Below are 12,884 nucleotides of genomic sequence, written 5' to 3'. Positions count from 1 at the left end.
AAACAAAAACGAATAATTAGCCCTTACCTACAAGCTGTTATTACTTACTTTGTGCATTCCGTGAATCTCATTTTACTCAAATCATAAAATACGTTTATGATGACAGAACCAGCTCACCTTTGCTCCTTTTCCTTTGCCATAGATGCTCGGTATGAACCCATATAAAGCCTGTAGTCTCATTAGAGCCCTGGCTGCATAATATAAGCTGGTCATATCATTTTCAATAACCCATTCCTGGTAAAACAACACAGTTATAATAGTATATATTTATATTTATTCAAATGGGTTATAAAATAACACATAGCTCTGATTTCTCCAAACAATGTTCCATAATGAATAAACATGTAAACAGATTTGCATGATTTAGTGCATAAGTACACATAGCAAAATTCATAAAGTTGTAATTGCAACTTCACATAATGCTACAAAAAAACCTACTTCTTTTACACAGTTTTATAAATAAGCAATTGTTGTTGTTGAAATAAGTCTTGTGAATTTTTTTTTCCTCTGGCAGCTCAGGTTTCTTGCGCTCACTCCACACTTTATATTAAAAGTTTTGTGAATTATAATTGTGACTGGAAGCTGGTGAAATCACTCTGAAACAGCAATAGCTACAGTTTCCCTATAATCAGTAAAGACAGCGTTCTTACTTATGCAGTGTAATCTCTGTTATGCAGCCATTTAAATATCAGGCTGTAGTTTAATCTTGTGGCAACCGAAAGTTCCACCTACTGCCTTAGAGCAAAACATTCACATTGATTTTTCTAAGCTTTAAAAAAAATTCAATGTTTAAATTCATGTGATAAAAAGTTGCATTTGTTTAATTTTATAAAAAAACAATTATAAAGTTATGGTTTTCATGCTTGGATCCATATCAGTGTCCTTTATCAACTACAAAAATGATTAGTGAATTTAATGACACTTTCATCATGGCATAAGGCAAACTGATATGCATCTTTGGTTGCTACTGGCTAGGCTAATGATATGAATAAAAGCTTTTCTGTTCTATAGTTACTAATCTCATAAAGTTTTGATCAAGTATTAATGCTGTAGTCCAAGAGTCAAGAAGAAGTAAACTGTAAGTGATTTGGTCTAAATTATAGAACACATTAGTTTTTAAATTTTAGACCAAACTATTATTTTTCATTTCATTTACTATGTTAGTATTCATATTTTTTGATGTTAAGAAATCACATAGATTCCAAAACCAATTAAAGACATAAAAAAGAACATTACAAGCTGAGTATTTTGGAAAAGTAGACCATCTTTCATCATAGCAAATTGGAAATGACTAAACAAAGTCAAACATCAGATAAAGTGGGGTAACATCATGGTAAATAGCCATGACAACTTGGAAATATTTTGATTAACTTTGAAAAGATTGTTTTACATGAGACTCTTTATGTAGAGGTTCACACCAACATCAATTCTTTGAAAGGTAATAAAAATAATTATGGGTTGTCATAGTGGTTTCTCGTTATGTCACACCACATTTTCTCACTTTTACTTAATCAATTCCAGTTTGTCCTTGGTAAATACTGTGATATTTTCAATACAAAAACAAATGAGCTAAGTCAGAAAGTGTTTTAATGATAAGTAACATTAAGTTTAACTAACAGGCAAATTTTATGTACTTGTAAGAAGAACACCATTTTTCATGGCAAAGAATTTTTACCAACTTTTTTGAAATTACAATAAAACTTATAATTTATATTAAAGTGTTCATTGCAATTTTATATTTCTGTTGGTCCCCTTCCTGCATACTGAATAACTGGAATGTTACTTCAAAGTTACAGGTAGTTACCCACCCTGCCCAGATAATAGTGGTTTTACTACTATGGTAAGCCATGCTTATTTCAGTTAGTCTAGTACTAGTCAGTCAGAACAGGGATGTTTTGGAGGGATTTTTTTTTATTTACTGCATATGTTTCATGTATATTATGTCATTACATATAACAGTATTGGTCATGTTCTTTTAATTAATAGTTCGTATTTTCATCAGTTCACACTCATGTTTAGCAACTATAATATACTTCTTATCTATCTTCTTTAAAGTGAGAGAAAAATACACATTATTTGTGGCACTTTGATTTATGTATTACACTTAAAAGTGTTACACACAACCACCCATAACAATGACTATGTAGAAATAATGATGAAACTTAAGGAGAAAATGTGACAATACAAAGTATGTGCACACCACAGAGAAATTAAATCTCAACATTAATCATCACTGTGTTTATAATGTAGTTCCATATCCATAAAAAAGTAAAAAAAGGTTATCACATATACTGATATATTTTATAGGATCTAATAAGAAACCACAGACAATTTCAACTTGATGCAAGTTAAAATTATTATGTTATAACATTTCTATACTGGACATTAGCCTTATCTTGTGTAATGTTTGGTTATTATAATGAAATATTACACTATATGAAGCCAAAGCTGTAAATAAGTAGCTTATAATGTTTTCATGGCATATCATATTGGAGGAAGCATTGAACAAAGTGTTAACACTGTACTGAAATACTGCACTAATGGAAGTGATAAACAACAACTTATTCCTTTGACTGTTTTTTGTTGTTTTTTTAATTTTGCACAAAGCTACTCAAGAGCTATCTGTACTAGCTGTTCCTAATTTTGAAGTCATAGCCTAGAGGAAAGGAAACTAGTTAAAATCACTGCCAAAATTTGGGTTATTAATTTACTAATAAAAAGTGGGATTGATCATTATATTGTGACACCCCAAAGGTTGAAAGAGCAAGCATGTTTGGTTACAGGATTAAATCTCATGATTCACAGGTTATGTGTCAAGTGTCCTAATCAGAGAAAGCACTGAAAGGGTAATTGTTAATAATGTTATGAGATACTAACTATAGGAAGAATTGGAAAAGAAAGTTTTTACATTGTTGGTACAATTTTTAACATTTTAGCCACATACAAGTTAAAATGAGTCATACAATTCAGTAAGGTATTATGTGAAGAACACTTGAAAAATTGTTCAGACTACAAGATACCCTTTGAAAAGATTCTTTGTTTTGGATCCCTACATAAAACAGCTATCCTTAATTTTTTGAGCTACCTGACTAGAATGAAGACAGCTGATCAATAGCATTAACTGCCAACTATTGGCTTACTCTAATTGGTTAGTTGGATTCACCCATTACTCTTATAAAACATCAATGCCCATAACTGAGGTATGTGATTTTGCAATGGCAGGATGCTTGGGGCAGCATAATAACCATTAAGCCATGTTCAATCCCCTTTAAAATGAAAAGTCTAAAACTGTTCAATCTGTGGACTTAAGGACCAAGTAAAATATTTTAAAACTTTTTAAACAAAGTTCCTCTGAGAATTATCTTTTAAGTAATCCAAAATGTTAAAAGTTTACTACTACTTTTGCCTGATTGAGTGGCATTCAGAAGAGAAGCAAATAAACTAAAGTTTCATTCAAACTTATGAAAAATACTTCAATGACAACAAAACCTGGAGTTGAACCACATTTTGCAACTTCTGTGGTTTAAAAAAACCTAAAGATGAAATAATACCTTAAATGAAAAGTCTAGCTCCATTGAGAGGACATCATTATCAACAGGAAACAGCTCCAAAGCACACTCATCCACATTCGTGAAAGTTCCATAAACACCTCGTTCCTACATTTCATGATATGTTAGATTTTTAGAAACTGTTTCTTGTATGTGTTACTACAGAAAAGAAATAACAATGGGCAACGGATCCTTTTCAAACACTGGTTCTACTTTTCAACATAATTTTATTATTTCTAGACCATAAACTAATGTTTAAATAGATACTGTCATTAATTAGATAAAAAAAATCATTAATTTCAAATTTACAAATAACTAAATATGACAACTCTTTGATCTAGTAGGCCATATATCCCACTAAAAGCATAAGCTGAAAGGTTGAGGTATTAAAATATTTAAAAGTTTAGAATTAGTAATATTTATGTTCAAAACAAAGATAAAAGTGAAGAATATTCCCATTTTTCAGAATAGCAATTAAAAAACACTCAAATTCCTGAACTACATGGTTCATAATTTTGTTTTCTGTGAAAAAAACATTTAATTTTGCACCAGCTTTTCTTTCTGCCTTTATAAAGATAAACCTAGAAACTGAAACAAGGTAATATAGCCAAACAGAATGAAATATTAACAACTTCTTCACAACAGATTAAATAAGAATATTTACAAAATGCATTTTTATCAAGTCACCAAGTATTTAGTCAATACTTTAACGTAAAGCAACTAATCATTATTATTAAAACAAAAGCATTGACCTGTAAACTGTTAAAAAAACAATTGCAGTTTTGGTTGAACTGCAAGCATACATTATACCAAATTTTTTTGCACCTCTACTTAAGACTTGCATTTAGCCTAAACAACATTCTTTTCAAATAACATTTTTTTTCTCTCCTGCACATTAATCAATTAAAGTACATTAATTCTAACATAAAAAAAACATTTTGAGATTATTAAAAACTAATAAGTATGTTTTACCTCTAACTTTTTTTCACACAGAAGTGTTCTTCTTGGAACAAAAAACATGTGAAATTCTTTCTTTGGACCCCTTTGCTCTTCCTCTCTATGTAAACAACAGAAAGTTTTAAACTTGAAACTTACAGACAGATAACTATAAAAGCATAGTTTTGAAAACCATTTACATCAAGTCCAAATTTTGTGCTGGGTGATTTTACTGATTAATTGATATAATCAGTTACCTATGAGCAGTGATTACATTGGTTAATATAACACAAACCAATAGATTAATTAAAATAAATCAATTACTCAAAATTAGTATTTCAATTACTACTGTTTCTTATAATTCCAACAATTTATTAATTGAAATTATACTTAAACCAACTGTAAAGTTATCAACTAATCAAAATCAGTTTTTAATTATTCAAACAGTTGATTAATTGAAGTAATAGTTAAATCAACTATGAATAAAATAATTGATTCACCAAAATAAGTGACATTGATAATTCCAATAACTGATTAAATCATAATTCTAATCACTGCCACAAAAAATAATCAACCGTTATTGTTTTTGATTATTCCAGGAGTAGATTAATAAAATTACAATTTAGTCAATTATCATGAAAATAATCAAAGTCCACTTATCTGAGTCTATTGATTATTCAATTAGTACATACTACCAATTATCAAGTAATATGCTGATTTATTTCTGATTAAATTTATAAATACCAAAAACAAATGAGTGGATCTGCTTCACAATGAAATGCATAATTTTATTTATGGATTTTACTTATTCCTAACAGAAATTATATTAGTACTTGCAGGAAAACAATATGTATGCTTTCAGTAAGAGCTATGTGTATGGCTTTTCATTTTATACACAAAACATAGTCCTCAGGATTATCTTCATGTATGATTAAATATGTACAATGGTGTTCCTTAGATTCTCTGTAGATTTAATAAATTAAAGAAGACTTTATAAAACAGCTATGTTTTATATATTTTTATTCTTCGAAGAGGACATTTTAAGGAAAGAGAACAAACACGTTACAATCTGACAAAGTGCACCAGCTCAAAACTTCAACAAATATATGAAACTTGGCTGTTTTATAACCTTTTTACTTTCTTTGTCTTTGTAACTAATGCAGTTAACTATATTTACTTCTTTTTATGCACTTCATCAGTTTAAATAAAATGATTCCATCCTTTTTATTAGTGCAATACCCCATGTAAAAAAATTAAGTAAAATTATACCAAATGAAGCCTTACTTGGAACCATTCCACCAGAATAGTTCACATCTTTGATCACTGAACTTTTACATTTGTGAAATACCATGTGTTTGATGATAGCAGTGTGCTGGAAAAACATTCCAAAAAAGTGTCATCAAAACAGTCATTAGTGAGCAGTCAATGACTAACCTCACTTAACTTTGTGTCAGTTAGACTCAACAAACTGCTGTTTTCATAGGTCATCCTTGTAGGAAGAGGATCTAGTGCTGAGAAGCTGAAAGCTTGGGATTATTGTAATAGGCTAATAGAGAATGTAAACTTTATTGATAAAAAATAAATCCCTCTGTAGTTTGCCAGTTATTCTTGAATGGACATAACAACTGTATAGCTTAGTTTGTGTACGACAGCAAAACTGCTGAAGGTTGATAATGCCTGAACTATATAAGAATTAGACAATTAAACATTTTGCAAATAAACATGAACCACAGATTTAATTAAAAACAAGTTATAATTGTTTTGTAGAATTCTACCCTTATCAGTAATTTTAAAGAAGAGCAAATTGATGAAACTATACTAGGTTTCTCAGAGTGGAGGACTGTATATGTATGGTGTTTTTAATTGTCTTTACTTACTACAGTGAACATATATTTAAGTTTTGCTTTTAAACATATTCTGTATTAAAAAATATCTGAAACCTTATTATCTTACATATTTTTTTAAAAAGAGTACTAGTATCAAAATGTTTAATAAATGCCAAACCTATATTCTCTAGAGGATTATCTTGTACATATGCTATTATATACTTTAACATTTTGCTTATAACTATGGTCTTGACACAACATAACATGCCTTGGCAGCATAGCACCTCTTAATTAATTAGGAGTAGAAGCCCATGAAATTGGAACAACTCAGTGACAAGTGGTGAACTGAATGATATAACAGGTTTCACATTTACTTCTGATATCTTAAACAGCTTGTTTACTGAATAATTGAAAATTACACATTTTATAAAATCAGTGAAAACAGAAATTCAGTTGAAAATATCCTTCTAGAATTATTTACAAAAAACCTAGATGAAAATATCCTGGTGGATAAAATGCTGAAACAACATGTACTGCATTACAGGATGCAATGTCTAGGTATACTGCTTTCTTCTATTAAACTGTGTATTTTGAAAGATATGATTTTGTAATCTTAAATCAAAAATGTAATTTCAATTCTACTATGGGCATACTCTTTTAGAATTTAACTAACTACTACTAACTAAAATTAACTTTAAGATGATATTTCATACCTGTTTTCATAAATTGATTAGAATATCTTTTTTAATAATTCTCCAAATGTCACTTTTATTTTACTTAAACACTAAACTATAGTTTTGAAATATACACATTTAGCCATTTCTAAAACAAACTATCCCTAACACCTTTTCACATACACTCTCAATATTGGATACATTGTACCGGAAAGGAGATGCTTACAACAGTGTGTAGAGAAACATCCATTTCCTGGAAAAATGGACCTTCATGATGTCATTAAACTCCCTTTCTATATATATCAATCATTTCATTACACCACCACTGCCAGTTTGCCTCTAAATAAAAAAACTAATGAACCATGTAGATTTACTATTTAAATATAAAAACATAGTTGACTTTGTTTTTCTTAAACTGCAGAAATAGTTTCAAGGTAAAACATTTCACTACTAAAGTTTTCTTTCTAATTTTCTAAAATTCATCTGTTTTAAGGATTTGCTGTTCTCCACTCCATTAAGGTATCACAACCCTTCTTTTGACAGCAATAACAAACGACACACCCCAGCGTAACACTAGGACTAGCAAAAACTTCTCTTTCAAGATAAATGAAAAGTGAATCAACATCTGATACTTACATTTTTCTTACTCATTATCAGTAAACAAGATATTAACCATTAATAAAAAAATCATAAAATAAACCCAATATTGTACATTTATTCATCTGTTTGTATGTCACTAAGTAAACTGCCTCAAATGACACTTACATTGAACAATATTTATTTAACTGCAATTACCAAACTGTGTTGCCAGTGAAAGTAGCAAATGCTTTTGTTTACAAATGATTAACTTATTGAATTATCAGTTCTGAATGAATGATTTAACCACAATGTTATGCCTTTAGTCACTTAGACAAGCCCTTTGACACTTTGCTATGATTTTTTCACTTAGCTATGCCTTTTGTCACTTGCACAACAGACTCTAAATTCATCACTTAAGATAAAGTTTGCTTTGTTTTTAAATTTTCTACAAATCCACACGAAGGCTAACTGTGCTAGCTGTCATTAATTTAGCAGTAAAAGACTAGAAGGAAAGTAGCTAGTCATAACCACCAACTGTCGACTGTTGAGCTATTCTTTTACCAATGAATAGTGAGGTTGACCACCTCAATATAATGCTCCCATAGCTGAAAGGAATAGCATGCTTGGTGGGATGGGGATTCAAACCCACAAACCTCAGATTGCAAGTACCCTAACAACTTAAGATTACAGCAGAAGTAATGCACTTGTAAACTGAAAAGATATAAGGCAAATGCATGACCTTTCATGGTCAGGTATTCTGTAATTCCACAAAACCAGGTAAAATTGTGAAATTTGATGATAAATCAACAATTTTATATATGATTGATTTACTATACAGTTTGTTGACAAAATTATTTGCATTAATTATATCAATGTACTATTTATGAGAAACCTTATCACAGTATATTATACATTTCTCAAATGAATAGAACTAACCAAAATTTTATATTGTTCAATTGCTAAGGTTTCATTTTGATAGACAGTAATATTTTATGTTTCTCTTTGTTAATATGTTTTTTGAAATTCCTTTATTTACACATTTGAGACTACACAACTAAATACTCTTACTGTCACAAACCTGTTTTATTCCACAAACGTTCAGCTTTGATTTCTATAGTTATTCACCTCAGAGGGAATAAAACTGTTTACAGAATTACTAGATTACAATACTAAAAACAAACAGTATATTAATGAAATATTTTTCAAATCAGTAAATTATGCATTCTGTATAATAAGTTACCATAGATACATTGGAGTAAGATTTATATTGTAGTTGTTTGTCCACTGGTGTCTGGAAATTAAAATCTAAAGTTTAATCTCAAACTAAGTTTCAACTCTATTCATTATGGTTATTACAACGCAGCTTAGACTTGTACCTTTCTGTACATACTTAAACCTGATCATGCTGGTTGTTACAACAAAGTTTAGACTAGAAACTCTCTGTACATACTTCAAGCTAATCATGCTGGTTGTTACATCAAAGCTTAAACTAGCATCCTTCTTTACATACTTCAACCTAATCATGCTGGTTGTTACAACAAAGTTTAGACTAGCACCTTTCTCTACATACTTCAATCTAATCATGCTGGTTGTTACAACAAAACTTAGATTAGCATCTTTCCATACATACTTCAACCTAACCATGCTGGTTGTTACAACAAAGCTTAAACTAGCATCTTTCTGTACATACTTCAATCTAATTATGCTGGTTGTTACAACAAAGCTAAGACTAGCACCTTTCTGTACATACTTCAACCTAATTATTCTGGTTATTATAACAAAGCATTGGTAACTTTCTGAAATTACTTCAACCATATCATTATTTACAGTAATATGCATAAACTTTGGTTTAAGTTTCCCTTAAAGCTACCTGTCATTTCCAACCTTATCTCTGTCAGCAAGGGCTCAGTCCCTAGTACAAACTCAACCATTTTGTGCTTGTTGCAGTTTTTATGCTATAACTTTTAAATTATTAATCATATTTTAATGAAACTTTGTACATTATCTGTAAACATTACAATGCTTTCATATGCAATATATCAGGTTTTTTTTATTAAGTCTTAAGATGTGTTAAGTAATTTTTTTCATACCTTCTTTTTATTTTTGATTGTTGACTATCAAACATGAAAAGTAATTTTCTTTTTAATGTTAAGAATACTCTTATGCAACAGAAAATTTTCAAATTTCTCATGCAAAATCCTTATGATGTCTAGATAGTTTTATCAGATTTTCTTCAGAGAAACTTGATATTTTACGCTATTTTCACTAACAAATTTCTGTACAGGTTGAGTTGATTTGACTGATCACGTAACCATCATAAGAAATGAAGAAACAAATATAAATTACGTCTTTTTCTTTCTTAAACATTTGTTTCTTTTGTGTTTTTTGAATTTCACGTTAAGCTACTCGATGGTTATCTGTGCTAACTGTCCCTAATTTAGTTGTTTAAGACTAGAGAGAAGGCAGCCAGTCATCACTACCCACTGCCAACTCTTTGGCTACTCTTTTACCAATGAATAGTGGGATTTACCATCACATTATAATGCTCACATGGCTGAAAGGATGAGCATGTTTGTTGTGATGGGGATTTAAACCTGTGACCCTCAGATTATGAGTCGAGTAAACCACCTAGCCATACCAGGCCCTTTCTAGAATGACTACAAATTATAACACAAAAATACAAATATTTAGACTAAATAGCTTAACTCTTATAACATTATACATTTATATATATATTTATCATTTTTTATTATATTGATCTTACAGCCATGCCAGGCTAACAATACAAAGGTTACAACGATACAGTACACATGCACTCATATTAGCGTACAGTAATATGAAACTGACTTTTAGTCTTCACAAACTTACCTCTCTTGGCTGTTGTTTCAGTAGACTAGTCACATTTCAATTATTATACATTATATATGTATATACAGGGTGGCCCTTAAGTCCCTACCCATCCATATGTTATTATGTTACAATCAATTACACATGTATTATAAATTTTTCTTTTTTTCAGAGAAATATGGCCAATGTAAGCCCATTTACACTTGAAAAGCATATTGTGACAAGTACTTGGGTACTTATTATGCAGCGAGAATGAGGGACAGCACACAGATACACTGGATACATAAGATTGTTCATGATTTATCTATATAGTTATATTTATTAATGACTTTCCAGAATTTTTATATAGCTCAAATAAACATACACAGTAAAATTACCCAAAACAACTTGGTGACATATACATTTATTCAAGTCAAAATTCTCCAAGACAAATTAACACCAATATCAAAAAATTAGAACCTAAAAATAAATCAACACTTACTAAGTCAAAGCACATCAAGTCATAAAACAATGTCTTTCTGACATTCTTACAGTAGCTGTTCAAAACATAAAAACAATAACAATCAAAATGTTCACCTCAAATGATTAGATCCAGTATTATCTCAGGTCATTGTTATAGACTGGATTTAACATATCAAACATACTTTTACAGTTCTTCCTCTAATTTTTAGATTGCAATATCTAGATTATATATTTCATCTTTCTTTTAGTAACTGCCTGTCTTAGTGCATTAGATTCTACAATAATGATTTCATTTTTTAACTGGATTCTGCCATTATAGATTTTTGGTCAGCATTGTCTATCAAGACAGTTACATCTTGTAGGCTCTGCTTTTTAGCAGTAGTTTCACTTAGTTGATCCTTGATGGTTTTCCATTTTTGGGTCAAAGGTATTACTTAAATTTTCTTTTTTTTATCTTCTAGATGTTGTCTGTATTTCTGTCTGGTTACTGCTGCATTCTCTAGGACATCCAACCAATCAAATCAATATGCTCTATCACTCTCCTCTAAGCAACTAGAGAAACCACTTGCATGTTCTCAACTAAAATTTCTTTATTTATGGAGAACCCCTGCTCCACACTGGCTTATCCATGAGATAGAATTAGTAGAAGTTTAAAAACTTCCCAAACTGTTGAACTTTGACATAAGCCTTCTTACATAATTATGCAGCAACAAATCCACTAACTCATTCTTCAGTGGATCATAATATCTAAAGTAAACTAGTTAAGGTTTTTATACTGTCTATAAAGTCACAGTATTCTTCCTTGGCACTTTTGCTTGTCCCTTCATCCAGTTGCTGTAGTTCAATTAGTTTCTCCAACAGAATTTTGAAGTGATGTTTGCAAACATCTGGCTTATCAACAATTTTGTAAGTGTCGAGATAGCCTAAATATCAAGTAAATGTAAAGACAACTGATGTTTTCTTAATTAAATATTTCACAAAAATGTATAAAAATTCCTTACATTTCATAAGGAAATATACATGACTGATATGTATGAAACATCTAGCATGTTTTGTAATATAGACTGGGTTTCAAACCCAAGATCAATCTTCTTGTAATTGATATGATTACTAGTGTCCTGCACATCTATTGTCAGGATTATTGTAACATTTGAGCTAGCAATATGTAAAATGTAATCTTTAATAATTCATTTCATCAATTCTTAATACACTATTCAAGTTGACCACAGAAAAATGGTGCCAGGGGACTTGAACTCTGAAATATCTCTAGAAATGATGTCATAGTACTTGCTAAGGTCTCAAATAATGCTAGTTGAGCCATGGTAAATTTATCCAACACTGCCTCTTTGACAGTAAAATAGGAATGGTTAGAAGGTTCATTCTTCTTTCCTTGCACATTTGGCCATATCTCAATAGCTCTTGCAGCAACAGGTCTATTTTTGAGCCAATGACAGTCACAAAAGTGGGAAAACTGATAGGAAAACCAATAATCCAGTAATATTTATGAAGTCATCCCTTCATACTGTACTGTCTTTGAATACCTAGTATAGGGCATTAACTAGTTTAGCTGCACCAAACTGTGAATTTTCACAACCATTTTTAAAGGAATTGTGAACCATATGAAGGCCACAGCTTCCAATGTTTATTAGTCCATGCGATGCAGTCGTAGATTCCTTTATTTTATCACATAGAAAGGAATGGTAATTCATCCATGGAAAGTTGGATAATTTTTTTTCATTCCAATGTATGAAATGGATTCCAATAACATAGGCCAATTATCAATGAAAACAGAAGTAAATTAATGTGATAAAACTCAATATTCAACAGGATCCCAGTGTCAACATGAATGTCCACTTGCTTCTTATTCAATTATGAGTTCAATTTTATTCACTTGTTTCGAGCATGTAGCCAAATGATCATCAAAATGTGAAACAATACCAAAGCCTACAAGGTAAGCACTCTTGTCTTCACAACATATACATTTTTGAACTGTATTACTATCAGAATACATT

General features: G+C 30.3%; 1 protein-coding gene across 2 annotated transcripts in view; it reads right to left on the bottom strand.

Moving 5' to 3' along the window:
- car (vacuolar protein sorting-associated protein 33A) overlaps positions 1-12,884 on the bottom strand; it is a 47,239-nt gene that overhangs the window by 28,945 nt on the left and 5,410 nt on the right. For both annotated transcript variants that reach the window (XM_076511302.1, XM_076511303.1), the window contains exons 4-6: positions 4,521-4,605; positions 3,552-3,656; positions 118-234 (exon numbers count right to left, since the gene is read on the bottom strand). In XM_076511302.1, coding sequence (XP_076367417.1) covers positions 118-234; positions 3,552-3,656; positions 4,521-4,605 — 307 coding nt within the window. The remainder of the gene's footprint in view (positions 1-117; positions 235-3,551; positions 3,657-4,520; positions 4,606-12,884) is intronic.

Source organism: Tachypleus tridentatus, chromosome 7, assembly GCF_004210375.1.
Source record: "Tachypleus tridentatus isolate NWPU-2018 chromosome 7, ASM421037v1, whole genome shotgun sequence".
Taxonomy (NCBI): domain Eukaryota; kingdom Metazoa; phylum Arthropoda; class Merostomata; order Xiphosura; family Limulidae; genus Tachypleus; species Tachypleus tridentatus.
Note: the sequence above shows the minus strand (reverse complement) of the source record. Positions and strands in the feature narration are given on the sequence as shown.